This window comes from Marmota marmota, unplaced genomic scaffold, assembly GCF_001458135.2.
Source record: "Marmota marmota marmota unplaced genomic scaffold, marMar, whole genome shotgun sequence".
Taxonomy (NCBI): Eukaryota; Metazoa; Chordata; class Mammalia; order Rodentia; family Sciuridae; genus Marmota; species Marmota marmota.
Window position 1 is genome coordinate 203,392 of NW_026000261.1, and position 18,791 is coordinate 222,182.

Sequence of the window (18,791 nt, forward strand, 5' to 3'; positions counted from 1 at the left end):
CATACAAGAGGAAGTGAGGGGAAAGGGGAAAATAATACAAGGGGGAGAAATGAATGACAGTAGAGGGGGTAGAGAGAGAAGAGGGGAGGGGAGGGGAGGGGGATAGTAGAGGATAGGAAAGGCAGGAGAATACAACAGACACTAGTATGGCAATATGTAAATCAATGGATGTGTAACTGATGTGATTCTGCAATCTGTATACGGGGTAAAAATGGGAGTTCATAACCCACTTAAATCAAAGTGTGAAATATGATATATCAAGAACTATGTAATGTTTTGAACAACCAACAATAAAAAAATAAAAAAATAATAATTTTCTTACTATAAGAAAAAATAACCTAAAGAGAATTCATCATTTTAATACAATAAAATTAAGTTAAAAGCAAAAAAAAAATTCTTATAAGAAATAGACAACAATATTGTAAGGCTGTAGAATTCAAAAGAGCACCTATACTTACATTGAAACCTGACATGTTAATATCTATCCGTGGTTCACCTTCCTTTTGTCCTTTTGGTGCAATTTGATTGAGAAGATGGAAATAGGCTTTGGAATCCTACAAATGAATTGAAAATGTTAGTGAGATCACAATTATAAAGAGTGAATAATATAAGGCGTGGGCCTCTATCTTATTTAACTGATCTTTCCCCCAGGAAAAATCCACCTATCTGGCCTTAAATCTATCTGGTCTGTCTTGAATATGGATGAACTGGATTTTGACAGGACTTTAAAATTTATTGAAATCGCTGATACAATAATGCTAATAAACATTTCTGTACCTTCACAGAATTACTGAAGTCAACAAGCTGGATAATTAAAATAAGCATGGAAAAAAAGTAGTAGAGCAGAAATCCAGGAAGCATAGGGAAAGAGAAGATAAACAAGTTATATCATTATAAGGCACAATATATACCATAATGTATGGTGAAGAGATCTGCTATGTTAACGATATATTTAATTATAAATTTAAATGACATGATGTCTTAAATGAGAAACCCTTTAGTTAGCAAAATAACATTTACCTCTTTAGATTTGGAGTATACTTAAATAAACAAGCTTCTTTCTCTCTCTTTTTTATTTTTTTAGGTGCTGGGATTAAACCCAGGGCCTCACACATGCCAGGCAAGAGTTAAATGTTCTACCACTGAGCTATGCTCCCATCCCCAAATTTCTCTCTTTGTTTTAAGCTCCTAGACTCTTTTACTATTTTTTTTTAAATTTTTAAATATTTTTTAAAATTTTTTTTAGTTTTCGACGGACACAACATCTTTGTCTGTATGTGGTGCTGAGGATTGAACCTGGGCCGCACGCATGCCAGGCAAGCACGCTACCGCTTGAGCCACATCCCAAGCCCCTTAAGCTCCTAGACTCTTATCTTTTGACTACATGAAACAAAATGAAGTTGTTCATCTTGGGGGTGGGATGGGTGAATTAGGCTGTGTGGAAACTCTATAGAACACATTTTGGAAACCATTGTACTAGTGCAAATTCTAAGTTTCTTAACATACATGTCAGGTAAAATTCTGCCTCTCTGAAATACTAAAGGACAAGAACTTGAGTTCAATATTCCTTAATTCTGTCATATCTGAAGACCACCTGTCTAGCTGTGACAGTTTTCTATTATTGGGTCTTGAATATCCAGACAGGCTATAAAAGAGTGTTTCTCTATAGACTGTGTGCCTCCTAATCCCCTGGGGAAGTTGCTCAGTATATGGGTTGCTGGTTTCAATCCCAGATCTGCCAGATATGAATCTCTGGTAGCTGCCAAGAAAGCTGTATCTCTTCTTCTTCTTTCTTCTTTCTTCTTCTTTCTTCTTCTTCTTCTTTTTCTTTGTAGTACTGGTGACTGAACTTAGGAGTGCTGTACCATTGCAATATATCCCCAGCCCTTATTTTTTTCATTTTGAGACAGGGTCTTGCTGAGTTGCTGAAGCTAGCCTCAACCTTTCAATCCTCCTGCCTCAGCTTTCCAAGTCTCTGGGATTACAGACATATGCTATCATGCCTGGCAAAAGCTGCATCTTAAACCAGCTATGTAAGTAAATTTAAAATTCAGCATCATAAAAGACCCTTAAGAATGGAGATAATCAATGAGTGAAAGCCATTTCAAAGCAATTCATGAAATGTCAATCCAGATTCTATCATTTGTAGACAGAGGATTTACCTCTTAAGGAACAGTGCATTCCAGTTGCAAAAGTGCTTTCATTTCTAATTACTTACTAAATGTACATAAACAATTTATAATTAAATCCTATGCGTTTGAGAAGAACTGATAGAGTAGACCCAACAGAGTCTGTATTTACTACCCTGAAAGGAGCTTTACAGTGGACAATTTGAACTTGAATATAGATAAAGTGGAAGTTAGTTTTTATATTACCAAATAACTATTTGTATTTCAAAAAATTCAAAGCAGGCTTCATTAAAAAAAATTTCCTCTTGTACATTTAAAATATGTCCTAGACCATGGATCCATGTACAAATGGTTTTCAGGAACACATCTAATGCAAGAAGCAAAATATCTAGCCAGATATGTTGTATAAGTTAAAAGAGGGGAAAGGGTCATCTGTCTAATAATTTGAGTATCCTTTATTTTTGCTAATCAGTAGAGCTAGTATTCCACTGCTTCCTTTCACCACTGAACAAACTGATACGAACATAGGGTATTGCTTTCATAGCCCTGTCAGTGTTTCAGTGACATCTGACGAAGATCTTCAAGTTTGTTATTTGGGTCTGGTCATCTGGAGTTTCAAGAGTTGAGTCAGTTGATAAAACAGAGCACCTGCTGTCCCCTGGTATCACAGGGGATTGGTTTTAGGGCACCTTCCTCCCCTGGACACCAAAATCTGAGATGCTTAAGCCCCGTATGTAAAATAGTGTATTATTTGTATATAACCTACACACATCCTTCATACAAATAATCTACAGATGATTTAAGTGTATGTGGAACCTAAGAATATGAGAATGTCAACTGTATTTGCTATGGCATTTTGTCCCTCTCCATGTGAAAAGTCAAAGGTTGTATATGGTGAGTAAATTCTTCCTTTCCTTTTCTTTTTTCTCTACTGCTCAAGGTTGAGTAGTGAGTGCCACATTAAATTTGACAGAAGAAATATTCGAGGGGCTTTTATGCGGTAGGTATTGTATTAGAGGTGGGCTTTAGTAGGAGGGTATTGGGACCGGGGCTGAGGTAGGAGACAAATAAAAAGTGCTCATCATTCCCTCAAAGAACTCAACCTCTAAAGATGAGGAACTATGACATGGCAGAAGCTGAATAAAAGGTGACAGGAATCTGAGGCACCTCCTTTCTCTTCTAGTCTTTACTACAGACATACTGTGGCCTGGGAAAGACAGTTAACAATATAAAATTCACGCATGACTATTTTATACTTTTATGTTCCACAGTAGGCAAGTAAGGCATGGTGACACAGGCCTGTAATCCCAGTTACTTGGGAGACAGAAGCAGGAGGATCAAAAGTTTGAGGCTAGCTTCAGCAAAAAAGACTCTGCCTCAGAAGAAAAGGATTGGGGATGTATCTTAATGGTAGAGTATCCCTGGATTCAATATCCCGTATGGGTGCACAGTAGACAGAATACAAAATATTACCACTATAATTCTTTGACCCTTTTTCTACAAAATGACTTGGTGCTCATGCTCCTGACTTGGCTCAACCTCTCTACTAGAATCTTCCGTTAGGAGGACTGGGGGTGTGGCCCAGTGGAAGAGTACTTCCCTAGCATGCCACAGACCCTGGGTTCAATCTCTAGCACTGCAAAAATAAATAAGTGAAACTAAATTAAAAAAAAAAAAATCAGCCACCAAGGCCAAGAAGCAATAAGGCTTGATAATATACTATTAGAATTTTTCCCTCAGTTAAGATGGGATGAAATCCCCCAAGATCTTATATCCTTCCAAAGTGTTAAGGCTTTTTGCATGGGTACCTTGATGTCAGCACTAAAGTTGTTGATTTTTTGCCAGCCAGAGTTTTCCAAATGAAAGTTTGCCCATCTAAGCAGAAGCTCTTCTGGAGACAATTTCATAAGCTCCTCCAAGGTCTCACCATCCCGAAGCAAAGCAGCTAAAGCTAGAAAAAAAAATACATGATCAATATATGATATAATAATGGTCATGACAAGTTCACTCAGTCTTTTGACACCCTAGTAAGTAACAGAGATGCAAGAACCTAATTAAAAAATAAATATGTAAGTAGACAATTATTAACAAGCTAACTGGTAGAGACAGTATTATGAGAATGCACACCAAATATTAAAGTAAGTTATATAATTTATTTTTTCTTTTATAATTCTTCACATTCCAAATAAAGTTGTAGATTTTAAGTTTAATATTTTCACATCATGTTACAGTTATAGATAAATTGTTAACACTTTTAAAATCAGGAATCTGGGAAGAATATTTAAATTTGGAACCTTTTACTTAACCTTTTAATTAAAGCAGCTTAGAAACACTATAGTACTTATATTTAAGTATAATCAATTAACTTGCAGGATTAAACTTATTATTTATTTTTGGTACTAGAAATTGAGCCAGAGGTACTCTACTACTGAGTTTCATCCCCAGCCCTTTTTATTTTGAGACAGGGTCTCACTAAGTTGCTGAAGCTAGCCTCGAACTTGCAGTTCCCCTATCTCAGCCTCAAGTCTCTGGGATTATAGGATTATACACTACTATGCCCAGAAAAACTAAATGATTTCTGAAGAGGTCCAAGTAATAATTTTATCAGGCATATTTCATCTTTGATGGATTCCTGTCAATATGGCAGTTAGAGATTAAAAAAAAAAAAAGAACAGAGGCAAGATAGCTATTTGTATAAAACCTTCCTTCTATTCCCTACCCCATCAAATCAAAGGTTGCAAAGGATCAAATAGTCAGTCCCACATCTAGTACCTGATTTATCACATGAACCAATTTTTTAAAAAAATTTTGTTTTCCCCCTTTTCTTCAAGTCCTTTAAGCAAGACTAACACAGCTGTGAAGAAGGCCAGCAAAAGTAGGAGCTGGGCCTACAATCTCAGCTGCTCTGGATGCTAAGGCAGGAGGATCACAAGTTCACAGCCAACCTGAATGAAGCCCCATCAACAAGAACAACAATAATAAAAGGATAAACATAGGACCTTTTGAGTGGATTAAAAATGTAAAGTTGTAAAAGCACAAAAGAAATCTTATGTGAAAAATAAGACTTGTTGTAAAAACTTAATGAACTTAATAAAGATGAATAAACAATAATAGCATGAAAAATTAAAAAAAAATAAGACTTGACAGACATTTTAAGACCTGTGAAATACTTTTAGATTCCCAAATGTATACACGTCCTCAAAGGTAATTGAGGATAGAGATGGTGATGGTAGGAATCTCTGGAATAAAATATGAATATTTACAGTGGTGTTCATTTTTTCTTCTCTCTTGTTCTTTTCAAGGAGGATGCAATCCATGTCCTTGCTCATGCTAGGCAAGCACTTTACCACTGAGTTACACCTCCTGATCCTTAACATTTTCAACTTTAGAGAGAGAGGGAAGTGTAGCACTTTCTAGGATCCAATAGCAATTTTATTGCATTTAAAGTATACATTATATAAATTGATGATGTGATACAAAAATCTATACTTTATGCTACTAAAATGATGTTTCTGGGGCTGGGGTTGTAGCTCAGAGGAAAGAGTGCTCGCCTAGCATGTGTGAGGCACTGGGTTCAATCCTCAGTACCACATAAAAATAAAATAAAGGTATTGTATCTATCTACAAATAAAAAATAAATCTTTAAAAAAATGTTTCTGCTGGTTCAGGAAATGTGGGATCATCAAGGGTTAGTTAGAAGACTTTGGAAGAGGTCTAAATACATGATAGAATACAAAAGGTATCCAAAACCATAAGTGTCCATCTCATTCCACCATCTTGCCCCCAACCTCTGCCCAATCCAAAGTTCCTCCGTTCTTCCCTTGCCCTCCTTCCCCCATTATGGATCAGCATCCACTTATCAGAGGAAACATTTGGTCTTTGGTTTTTTTGGGATTGGATTACTTCACTTAGCATGATATTCTCCAGCTCCATCCATTTACCTGTAAATGGCATAATTACCCTACGTATGTTTATGATTCCACTAATGGTGTGACTCTACATCATGTACAACCAGAAAAATGAGAAGTTGTGCTGCATTTGTGTAAAAAATAAAATAAAATTAAAAAAAAATAATAAGTGCACAATTGCGGACCTGAGGATGGTGATGACATGAGGGTTGTGTGGACACAGCAAAAAAGGATATCAAGTTCCTTAATATCTGTTTTTGTACCTTTACTGTAAAATAAATTTTCAAGTGCCAGGCAAATGTTAATTACTACTAAAGAAGAGAATTATAATTAGACTGTTTTCCTAAATAACTCTATGGCACTAATGAATGTTAATTCTAATCATCTAATCACCTCAAGCTTGACAGTAAAAGCTTGACAGTTTGCATGATGAGAAAAAAAAAAACACTAAACAATTTCCAAAATACTGTGCTCTATTACCTTCGTTCCTGCTTAATTCAATGTCAGCGAACAAACCAATCTTAATGATCTGCCAAAGCAATCCCAAAACCAGATGAGGTTTCCCAGCCCGCAAGTCCTCTGCACCAATGTTCACAACATGACACCCGATGGCAGATGCAGAGTTCAGTGCCAGATTCAAGTTTTCCTGCAAGACAGCCAAATTACACACTTGCTTCTTGGCCTTCCAATTTTCCTTCAGTGAAAATGACACTCAATGAATAAATTAATAACCTATATTAACTTCACCCAGACTTCAGAGTTAAAAAGCACAGTTAAATCAGATCCCTGCCTTGTTGCTATTATCTTTTGCAGAATTCCATGGGAAGTTGACATGGTATTTTTATCTGGTCCCTTTTGAATTATGCTGACATTAAATGAAAAGGCTGAGTAACCAAAGTAAGCATGTCCATGTTAGCAAAGTGTTATGTTTTTAAAAATGTCTTAATGGGAGTTCAATACTATGGCATACTTCCAAATTCTAGAAGTCATCAATCTCCACATCCCAAGGGATGCTCTTGCTTGAGGGAATTTTGCTACCTAATAGTCCAGTATTTAATCGATGGAAAAGAAAAATGCTCCTTCCTTAAGCATGTCAGTTAATTAAGAGTTCAAATATTTTCACTTATTTCTGCAACATTTGAACAAATTATGAAAAGATCATAGGGCTTTGAAGTTAGTCAGGGACATAACCTTCCAATATTAACCTCAAGCAAGCTTGCAAATCTAAATTCCAGGTTACTTTGTAATATCCACATAATAATGTGGGGACTAAATGAGAGTTGTGGGGACTAAATAAGAGCACAGAGAGTACAGAGAACAAATCTGGACTCAGTCATTTCATGGAAGAGGCGAGAAGAATGCATACCTGAATGATAAAGGGTGTAAGTTTCTTCTTGTTGATTGCTCTTTCATCAATTGTATCAGGCACTGAAAGGTTGATCATTTTACTAAAATAAAAATGGGGATGAAAAAAGAGTTGATTTAAAGGGTCTTTATATTCACCAATATTTTAAGGCTTATCATAACATGTCTTTCACATAATCTAAAAAACTAAATGCAACAGATAGCTTTTATCATGTTGATCACAAAAGATGTAACACAAAAAATGCAAATTTCTAAGGAAATAAAAAGACCATGGCCTGGCACACATGGCTAACAAGCGCCCCCCACCCCCCCCAAAAAAAAATATGAGATTTGAGTATTCTTTACATTGAATGACCCGAATATTGAAAAATATTTCATTGAATACAATTTTTTTGGTACTGGGGTTTGAATTCAGGAGCACTCTACCACTGAAGGGCTACAGCCCCAGCCCTTTTTATTTTATTTTGAAACAGGATCTCACTAAATGACCCACACTGTCCTCAAACTTGCCATCCTCCTGCCTCAGCCTCCCGAGTTGCCAGGATTATAGGCATGTGCTACTATGTCCACCTGAATAACTGATAAAATCCAACACTAAAAATGGATCTCTTCTAAATTATTTAATTCACCATTTAAAAACTGCCATTTAGCTGGGCATCGTGGAGCATGCCGTAATCCCAGCGGCTCAAGAGGCTGAGGCAGGAGGATCGTGAGTTCAAAGCCAGCTTCAACAACTTAGTGAGATGCTAGGCAACTCAGTGAGACCTTGTCTCAAAATAAAAAAATAAAAAGGGGTAGGGATGTGGCTCAGTGGTTAAGTACCCCTGAGTTCAATACCCGGTACCAATCAATCAATCAATAAATACTGCCTGCCATTTATCCACAAAGCAGCAAAATTAGTTGAGCTTGAAATTCTGTCATTCGCCAAATGTTTACTGAGTGCCTTGATGATGATCCAGACACTGTATTTGATGCTGCTAATAGAATGGTGAGAGAAAGGAAGGTTAGGCTACACTTTGTGATGTATCAGGAAGGATCTTCTCATTTGATAAAATTTAGAGTTAGACTAACATTTCTTTTGTTCATAATACTGCCCTAATAAATTTTATTCTGCATTGGAAAACCATGCTTCTTTCCTTGCAAAATTTAACTGTTAAACAACCAAAATGACCTATTTACAAAAAGAGAAATTTTACATTTATTAGACGGTCATATGAAATATATGCATTGCATGATAACTAAGCACTGCATATGTAGCAATTTAATTAACCTCACAACAGCCCCGTGAGCTAAGTACAAGTTGAGTGTTCCTTATCCAAAATGCTTGGACCAGAATTGTTTTGAACCTTGTATCTTTTTGGATTTGGGAATATTTGCATATACCTAATGAGATATCCCGGGGATGGGACTCAGGTCTAAACACAGGATTTATTTGACTCATATTCACCTTATTCACAAAGACTGAAGGCAATTTTACACAGTATTTCTAGTGTATCTGTGTTTTGATGGTGACCCATCACAAGTGGTTAGATGTGAAGTTTTCCATTTGTGGCATCATGTCTACACTCAAAGAGTTTTGGATTCTGGAGCAGTTTTGTATTTCAGAGTTTTGGACTAGGGATACTTAACCTGTATAATAATATGGAGATTATAATAGATGGAAACTTAAATGTAAAGGGCTCAACTGTCTGGACCATAGTTACATAGCTACTGAGTGACAAGGGCCCAGATATGAACCCAGGTGGATTGATTATGGAGCACACTCTTTTTTTTTTTTTTTTTGTGGTGCTGGGTATTGAACCCAGGGCCTTGTGCAAGCACTCTACCAACTGAGATATATCCCCAGCCCCATGGAACAAACTCTTAACCATGGTGCTACACTACCTCTATAAATAGGGGCAGCAATGGGCAGTGCTAATAATCTTTATCATTTCTACCAAGATACTGTTGGCTCTAGGGCAGCTGCAGTGAAAAAAGCATTTTTTCAGAAATAGGTCATTGAAGAGTGAGAACTGAAGAGTAGCCCCCCCCACACCTGGAAGCAATGGTATCTCAGAATAGATAGATACTGACATACTTAAATTCAACACCGCTGTAATGTACTGCTTGCTCAGTGATGAGAAGAAACTGGAAGCTGAGAGTTTTGCACTATAAAGAGGTAGGTCTCCAATCTCTGAGTTGTAGATTTAGAGACAGACTTAGAGATGAAATAAAAATAGCAGAACCAGGATAATTTCCCCTTTTCTTTATTTCTTGAGGTAAAGCTTTTGAGCATTCAGAAACAAATATATCAATGATGTGAAAAGCTAGTTTTTGAAATCTGGATCAAAAACAAGCTAATATATTACCAAAGCACAATTCCGTCACCAACAGCTTTGAACAGGTCATCAGTATTTGGATTCATTGGTATAACGTGTCTGCAATCAGGATCATTTTCCAAAGCTTTGTTTATCCAGTTAACAAAAGCGTATTTTTCTTCCTCTAAAATTATGATAAATGACAAGAAATTAGTTCATTATTTGACTCAAAAGCCTGAAATACAGTAGTATTGAAAATTAGTGCGTCACAAACATGCCTTTATTCTCTTTGGAAACTCAGATACTTGGACTCAACATAGTGGCCATTAGGAATCACAACATCAACTAAAAGAACACAGCAGGTTAATTAGCTCTTAGAGAAATTAGTTACAAAAATCTTTTTTTAAAAAATATTTATTTTTCAGTTGTGGTGCTGAGGATCGAATCCAATGCCTCACGTGTGCTAGGCAAGCGCTCTACCTCTTAGCCACAAACCCAGCCCCACGAAAATCTTTTTAAAATCATATTTATATCACCGTAGAATCCCACTGTAATAAAGCCTATCATTGCATGTATTGTATCATGTCTCTTGCAAGCTAACAAAGCCATACAATAAAACATGACTTCATGACAATTATCTGTTCCAAGCCCCAAAACATGTCACAAAAGACTTCTTTGTCTGGCATGTGTGAAGCACTGAGTTCGATTCTTAGCACCACATTAAAAAAAAAAAAAGGCATGCTATTTACAACAACAAAAAAATAAAAATGAAATAAAATAAAGACATTAGGAGAATATGTATTCTAGAGCCCCTTCCTTACATGATGACATCATGATGTCCACTGTGTTAACCCAACACATGTGAAATTATTACCTGAGTAAGAATGTTGTGTTCCTTCGCTCGACAACTCTGAAGTTCCTCCCAGAGCACAAATCCCTTCTTTCCTGTTGATTGCCTTGCGGAAGGTTTTTGCAATATCACTGCTTTTTACCTCTTGGAAAATCTATTGATAAAAATAATTTTTTTCATCCACATGAATTTAAAATTAGGTACAAGAAGAAGCACACTTATCTTCTTTTATTATTTTGATCACCTAGAGTGTTTTTCATAGGTGATGAGTGTTAAAAAGAAAACTTGATTTGAGTTTTGCAAGGCTAATTAAGTATAATACTACTGCTAAAGATGAAGCGCCAAAGCCAATTAAACACAATTGTCAAAAAACACTAAGTGCTCCATGCACTGAATCCACTTGAAGCCAAAAACTAGTGTGGTTCAAAGGCACAGGTAAATCTGTTAAGTTTCTATGAAAAAGGACGACTCTGTTCTGTTCTTGGACAGAAAAAGCTGAAGGATTCCCCCTTCTTTAACTACAATTTTTAGTGCAAAGAAAGGTAAAAGTTTATTATTTATTTATTTTTGGCACTGGGGATTAAACCCAGGGATACTCTACCACTGAGCTACATTCCTGATATTCTTTGTTTTTTAATTTGAGACAGGGTCTCACTAATAGTTGTCCAGGCTGGCCTTGAACTTGTGATCCTCCAGCTTAAGCCTCCTGAGTCTCTGGGATTACAGGTGTGTCACTACACTAAGATAAAAAAAAATTATGACTCACCCCCCCCACCACCAAAAAAAAAAACATTTTGTGGTATAATGGGGAGCTCAGTAAGAGTTTGTTCAATCGAAAGTTACAAAATAATAAGGTGAAAAAATGTATAAGCTGGCAATAATAGATGACTATTGAGAACAGACATAGAGGCTTTTCAGTGATTGTCTTGTCTGGGCATTTATGAGTGTAACTTTTCTTCACAGTCAGAACTTGACTAATGAAGTTAATTTATACATTCTAACTGTACAAAAGCAGGTTGCAATAAAGCAAATTTTACATCATGGTACAACCACTTGGTTGAATGAATAGACATTCTAAAGGTCCATATATTTCCTAAATACTGGAATTAGCCTAACCCCAAGTTTGCTTTTGGTCATTGCCAGTAAGAGGAACAAGATGTAGCAACTTCATAAAATTTAAATGCTTAGTGAGGCTTGGGGTGCAGCTCAGTGGTAGCACAAGGGCCTAGCACACATAAGGCTCTGGGTGTCTTGATCCCTAGCTGCACAAAAACATAAAAAATTAAAATGTTGTTTAGAACCCTTATTTAAGTAGACTTGTCTTTCCAGGGGGTCCCTTTTTGCAATTATTTCACCTAGGGAAAGTGGCTTTTTTGACATTTAAAAAGTTCATTTTTCTTATTATGAGTGCTTTTGATTCAAGTGTCATTGACTTGTAAAAATTAGGTTATTTCAATGAACACAATTTCACTTGAATGATAAATCCAAATTTCTCTGTCATGTGAAAGTAGAAAAGCTTCTGTATTTGTCAGTAGCCCCATTACAAAGTCATCTTTTCCTACCACCTTTCTTAAATCCTGCCTTTCCTTGGCTCTACAGCATAATTTTATTTAGGAAAACAGTTAATAAGCAATAAGCTTAAAAAAAAAATCAAGCTTACACAATTCTCATAGCTGCAATTTTGTGCTACACCTATAATTTTAGAGGTGGTATTTTAGAATGGATATATGTATACACATAGATGCATACACATTAGCTACTCTAAATATTGCATACAATCAGTAAAATCACTCTTCCTCCTCTACGGCCATTATACTGACTTTTGTGCTAAGTATCAACAATGTGGTACTTGAATCATGCACTCTAGGTAATTTGAAATTATTAAAAATTTTATTTATTATCTGATTAGTCCAGTTTTTTTTTTTTTGATACTGGGGAAAGAACCCTGGGGTGCTTGACCACTGAGGTACATCCCCAGCCCTTTATTATTTTGAGACAGGGTCACTCTGAGTTGCTTAGGGCTTTGCTAAGTTTTTGAATCTGGCTTTGAACTAGCGATCCTCCTGCCTCAGCCTCCTGAGCCACTGGGATTATAAGAGTGCACCATCACACCTGGCCAGTCCAATTTTAATTTCATTTTCTTTTATCTTCCACTTCCAAATATTATACAACAAAAGCCTTAACTGCAATGCATTTTGATCCCACTACTTCCTCTTTGATAAGAATGCACCTGCTCAGTGAAAAGACAATTATTTACTAGTCAACCTCATTCTGAACTGTACTTTGTTTAGTAAAATATTGTCAAATAAGTTAAAATCTGACTGGTATGCATTTCTTCATATCTGACATACTACAAATCTCTCACTGCAATGACAAAGAAATGTTACCGTCTCAGAGTGAGATATGAAAAGTTCATTTTTCTTATTATGAGGGCTTTTGATTCAAGTGTCATTGACTTGTAAAAATTAGGTTGTTTCAATGAACACAATTTCACTTGAATGATAAATCCAAATTTCACTGTTATGAAAAGTAAAATAATTCAAATGAGAACAAAAAAAGAATGTCTCTATTGTACAATATCCTAATGCAATTACTTTCACAGCTCTAATAAAACTCCTAATGACTGAGAATGACATGCAAAATTGTAATTAAAGTTGTTAATTCTCAATTGTCTTATAAAAGTTTCATGACCTTCACTTTTCTTCCTTTTTTACTCTGCCTGCCTGCCTTTCCTTTCTTGAACCCAGGGCCTCAGGCATGCTAAGCAAGGGTTCTACTAGGAATATACACGCCCCCAGCCTCTACTTTCCAAATATTTTTAAATAAATTATTTCAGGTAACCTCTATTTTTAAATTTCATAGTATTTCCCTCTGTTTCTTAGATTTACAATTTTTTAAATGGTAGAAAATTGAAAATTTCTTTATCTTTTAAATTGATTCACTATATAAGAATTTGCATTTTCCTTTCTAGTTTAGTAAAGAGTGTGGAGTGATGATAAAATTATTTGAGTACAAGCTTTGGCTTAACAAAAATCTCAGAAATCAGAGATAGGACAAGGCTGATCACTGTGCTAGAGTGTTCTCAATGAATCTTTTCAAAGCTGCCATTGTGATCCTAATGAGCTCACTGTTTTGTGCTGTTCTCCCTCCATGAGGAAGACCCTGCTCTCATCTGTAAACAAACTCCTGGTATATCCTATCAGGCAGTAATATCTACTCTCATTCTATACATTTTTATTTCTTGTTCCTCTCAAAGGAACTTGTTTTATCACCTTCCTCTCAAAGACCCTCAGCAACTAGCTAGCTTCTTTTGACCCCTAAATTAGCCTGGCACAGGCATAGTGGCCAAACCAAAACAATCTAGAGGCATATGACTTAAGAAGGAAAGATTTCAGAAAAATTGCCCCCCCCTAGAAAAAAAAAGATAAAACAACAACAAAAAACCCCAAATCGACTATATTCCATGGTTTGGGGCTTGTTTCCAAAGTAGCAGGTTTGAATTTTTTTAAAATTTGTTTTAAACCCTGAACTTGGAAAAGAATACTACCTTTTTCTTAAAAAAACAAACAACAACAACAGCAAGAAAACAGTAGCCAGGCATGGTGGCATAGGCCTGTAATCTGAGCTATTTGGGAGGCTGAGGCAGGAGGATTGCCTGAGCCCATGAGTTTGGGCCAGTTTGGATAACCTAGCAAGACACTATCTCTAAACAAACAAACAATCAAACAAATAAACAAATTAAAAAAAACAGAAACAACCACTTCAACAACTAGGTAGCACTTTACTTATATTAAGCAATCTAATCCTGTGAGGTCCATACTATTAGTAGAAGTTCTCAAAAAGGTGAACAACTCATTGTTATTATGCAAGAGCAAGTGTGTCACCGTGAAAATGAGAATACAGTCATCTCTGCTCAGAGAAATTATTGCCATACCAGCCTTTCACAATTAAAGGAAAAAATGTCCTATTATCTTCTAAGTATAAAATTCTACTAATTTAGTTTTGAAATACTTAGAAAAAACAAAAGCAGATAAAAGCAGATAATTAAATTTAATTTTCTCATTTAAAATTTACATATAATTTGGGGAGTCTTCTTCCACCGATCATATATTTTTCTCCAAAATTAATATAAACTGATTTTATAACTTGATTTACAATTAACACCCTTGTGGCTGCAATTCAAATCAAAAACCAAAAATTCAACATGCAAGAACATGTTTATTTCTCTTTCCTTAAGCTAACACCTGACAGGAATAACCTACTCCCTGTTTCTTGGATAACTAAGCTTTACTCATGTTTTGTTTGACAATTTGTAAGATGTTCCATTGATGACAGAGCAGATGGGAGTGGACAGACATTTGGTTCAATGCCCATCTTTCAGTACAGTCATGGTAGCACCATTCTGAAACTTCAGGCAGTTAACTTCACTGCCCTTTAGACTTCAAGTTACTTGAAGAGCAGAGAGATACTAGAAAAAGCCCCTAGTCCTCTGGGTAATTCTGGTCAAGTCACTTCATTTTTCAGGAACTGATGTTTGTTCGAATTTGAAGAATTAAGGAGTGTAAACATTTCAGTTCCTTCTAATTCTAAAACTTAATTTAAAAATATCCTTATTAATATTTGTTTTTCAAAAAATCCCTGATGTTACCGAAATTATTATGCCTGTCTTTAACCTTTAAAAAAATGTATGACCACAATCTTACCTTATTGCTTAAAAGCCACTAAAAGCCATGTAGAAACTACAATGTTTCAAAATACACAGATTTAAAAATTTCCCCAAGATCATTTTTTTTCCCACAGAAACTTTCACAATTTTATCCTTAACATCACTAGCATAATACAAATCTAATGTTTTAGGCCTATTCTTAGCAGATTAAAAGCTTCTGAGCCGTAAACTGTGCCTAAAATAAGTAATCATAGTTAACTACTGCTCTGAGGTGCTTTAAATTCACAATTAAACATGCAGTTACAAGGAGAGCAAGTTATACAGAAGGCATGCAAGTGCTCAAATTGCAAATCAACTGCAACTTACTATTGAACATAGAATTCAAAACAAAGGCTTTGGCCATAACTGGAGACAAAAACGGTGGGAGGAAATCAGGATTTCAAAAGAAAAATGGCAAGAACTGTATCATTATCATTATAACATGAGTCTGCATTTTAAAAATAGCAACACCCCCACAAAATGCTAACAGCAGAGTAGGGTCATTACTTAGTTATTTGTTCCTTGACCTCTGGAGTTAATTCCAATTAGAGAGAAATATCAGAATTTTACCTGCCATAGCGAGCAATGGTGACTGATGGGAGTTTATGTTATAATTTCAGCTGTCTTTGGGCAAAAATGAACCATGGAAAAGGAAGATGGAAGTGCCAAGAAGTTTGTGACAAATATTAGGCATTAACGACTAGTATGCAATATATTGAAAAGAATGCCTAATAAAATGTAGTCAAGCTGGTGTGGTGGTGCATGCCTATAATCCCAGCAGCTAGGGAGGCTGAGACAAGAGTATCGTGAGTTCAAAGCCAGCCTCAGCAAAAGCGAGGTGCCAAGCAACTCAGCGAGACCCTGTCTCTAACTAAAATACAAAAAAAGAGTTGGGGATATGGCTCAGTGGTTGAGTGCCCCTGAGTTCAATCCCCAGTACCCCCCCAATGTAGTCATATTCAGCCTTTAATAATAAATAAATCCATAAAATCTGAAGTATGTTCTTAATTGAAACAAGAAGCAATAAGTATTCTTTAATGTATATCTCAAATAATTCCTCAATAAATCTAGACTGAAAATGGCATAAGTCTAGAAAATCGAGACCTCAATTGTTAGCAGCTAAAAAAGTTAGGCCTCAATAAAGAACCATATAGAGACTCTCCAAGCCCCAGTCAGGGAACACCAACCTAATTGCTTGGGGTTGGATGAGGAGAATCATGAGATCAACCCCTAACCTTGAAGAGCATATGATGATACTAGAGAAGAAAACAAAAATTTTACATGCCTCTTCCAACGACTAAAAAGATATGCTTCTAACTTTTAATTATCAAAATGATCGCCCTAGAGAAAATGGTACAGTTAAATACCACCACCACAGGAGTTGAAAACATCTTTTTAATCAGAAAGTTTAGCTCAGGAAGCTTCTAAGACTGTGAGTCAGGGTATATCATTAAAATTGTGGAGCACACTGTTCACCACAGGAGAAAGAAAGAACACTTCAAGGATGTCATTTAGCACCTCGAAAGATGCCCTGTAATGATGTCCCAATGGAGACTGTTCACCTTCCACATTGAGCATTGTGTTGCATCTTGGTTCCTGTCAGTGTTCTTCTCAATTCTTTTGTCAAGAGATTCTGGTTGCTGAAAGAACTAACTGAATTTAATGGGCAGGATGACAGAAATATTATTAGTTGTAAGAGTACCACATGATATATTTAACAACTTAATATCAATTATAAGATCCTACTAGACAAAGCAACAATCACTACTTTTAATAATTGTGGATTTTCACATACTTACATAAACAAATTCATCAAAACTTATCTTCCCATCTTTATTCCTGTCACCATCCAGCATGAGTTTTTGAATAATTTCTCTTACTTTATATCCCGGCAATGGCATATTAGCTTCCTTGAAAAGCTCATGGAGTTCATAGTCACAAATGAATCCATTGCTGTTGAGATCTTTGTAAAAGGGACAGGCAAGGAAAAAAAAATAGGAGAAATAAACTAAGTATTTCCAACTTTTTGGCTCAGTTCATAAGCATATTTTCTAATTGCTTGTAACCTAAGGATGTTTGATGTTTGAAAGGGAGATGTAAATTTTAATAGAATGAGTAAGGTTTTATATCATGCTACCTTGTATTTTAAACTGTTCGAGAAATTCTGCTTACAAATGGCACCCCTAAAGCTAGGGACACAGCTCAGTTGCTATAGTGCTTGCCTAGCATGTACAAGGCCCTGGGTTCAATCTCTAGCAACCCCCCCCCTCCAAAAAAAAACATCCATAATTAAAGTATGATTAGTTAATAATACTATTATTATTAAATCACAAAACTAAGAGGACTTTAAAAAAACAATACATTATATACCAACAAAACATTGCCATACTCTGGTATTAAACAATTCCTACTATAACTATTTAGTTTTACATTTCTATTCTTTCATTAGTCTAAAAGAAGTTTTATGGATTAGCACTGATTCTATTTTTTTGGTACCAGCAATTAAACCCAGGGAAACTTAACCACGGAGCTATATCCCCAGGCCTTTTAATATTTTATTTTGATACAGGGTCTCGCTAAGTTGCTGAGGCTGGCTTTGACTCATGATCTCCTGCCTCAGCGTCCAAGTGTGTGCCACTGCACCTAGCAGCACTGATTCTATTTTAAAGCATACCTGAAATAAAACAAATATCAATTTTTAAAAAAGAGTTAATGTAAACAAAAATTAATCCAAGCCAAATATAGAATTCATAAAACTAAATGCAGTGCTAAGTAAAGCAGATGTTTATTATGATTTGATAAATAAACTTTTTATCTTTGTGCTACTTCAGTTTTAACAGAATATGTATTGAAGTGCTCACTGAATGATGCTTATTCTGAAACTCTTCAAAAGGAGAAAGAAAAACATGGACAATAATCAAAAGTTGGTTTATTGAAAAAGAGTGCTGGGCTAAGGATATAGCTCAGTGGTAGAGTGCTTGCCTAGCATGCACAAGGCCCTGGTTCCATCCCCAACACTGGAAAAAAAAAAAACATAAGAAAAAGAGAAAGAGGGCTAATGTCCTAAGGGCTGTAATCACTTGCGTATATTTTTTAGTGAATAAATTTTGACTTTCACCTGTGGTATCAAATATTTAAGTTAAATTGTAACAGAAACAAATAACCTGAATAGAGAAATGACAAGATTACCACAACAGCATTCAGAAATGACACAAGATTACCACAATAGCATTCAAAGAAATGTATTGTGAATAGGTAACTTTATTTGATACATTACTAGGTACTGTTTTGGGACTGAGGATACTATAGCCAACAAAAGAATATCTTGCACTCAAGCAGCTCATATTCTAATGACAATTAATAAACAACACTTAACAGGCAATATGACTATAAAATACTATATATAGTAAAATACCAATATAAGTGCTAAAAATATAAAGTAAATAAAGCAGGCTATCAGGGGTTAGACCAGGGGCTGTTATTTTGGCCCTGAAGAGACATTCAAGAAATGTCCAGAGACTTTTTTTTTTTTTTTGG

At 35.7% G+C, this 18,791-nt stretch overlaps 1 protein-coding gene across 4 annotated transcripts in view; it reads right to left on the reverse strand.

The window, feature by feature from the left end:
• Nucleotides 1–18,791, reverse strand: part of Pls3 (plastin 3) — an 80,314-nt gene that overhangs the window by 9,019 nt on the left and 52,504 nt on the right. For 2 of the 4 annotated variants that reach the window (XM_048796913.1, XM_048796914.1), the window contains exons 3-10: nucleotides 17,054–17,217; nucleotides 10,574–10,703; nucleotides 9,751–9,883; nucleotides 7,404–7,485; nucleotides 6,518–6,683; nucleotides 3,938–4,080; nucleotides 778–804; nucleotides 459–554 (exon numbers count right to left, since the gene is read on the reverse strand). In XM_048796913.1, coding sequence (XP_048652870.1) covers nucleotides 459–554; nucleotides 778–804; nucleotides 3,938–4,080; nucleotides 6,518–6,683; nucleotides 7,404–7,485; nucleotides 9,751–9,883; nucleotides 10,574–10,703; nucleotides 17,054–17,217 — 941 coding nt within the window. The remainder of the gene's footprint in view (nucleotides 1–458; nucleotides 555–777; nucleotides 805–3,937; nucleotides 4,081–6,517; nucleotides 6,684–7,403; nucleotides 7,486–9,750; nucleotides 9,884–10,573; nucleotides 10,704–17,053; nucleotides 17,218–18,791) is intronic. The other 2 variants (XM_015497913.2, XM_048796916.1) reach the window with 2 other exon arrangements.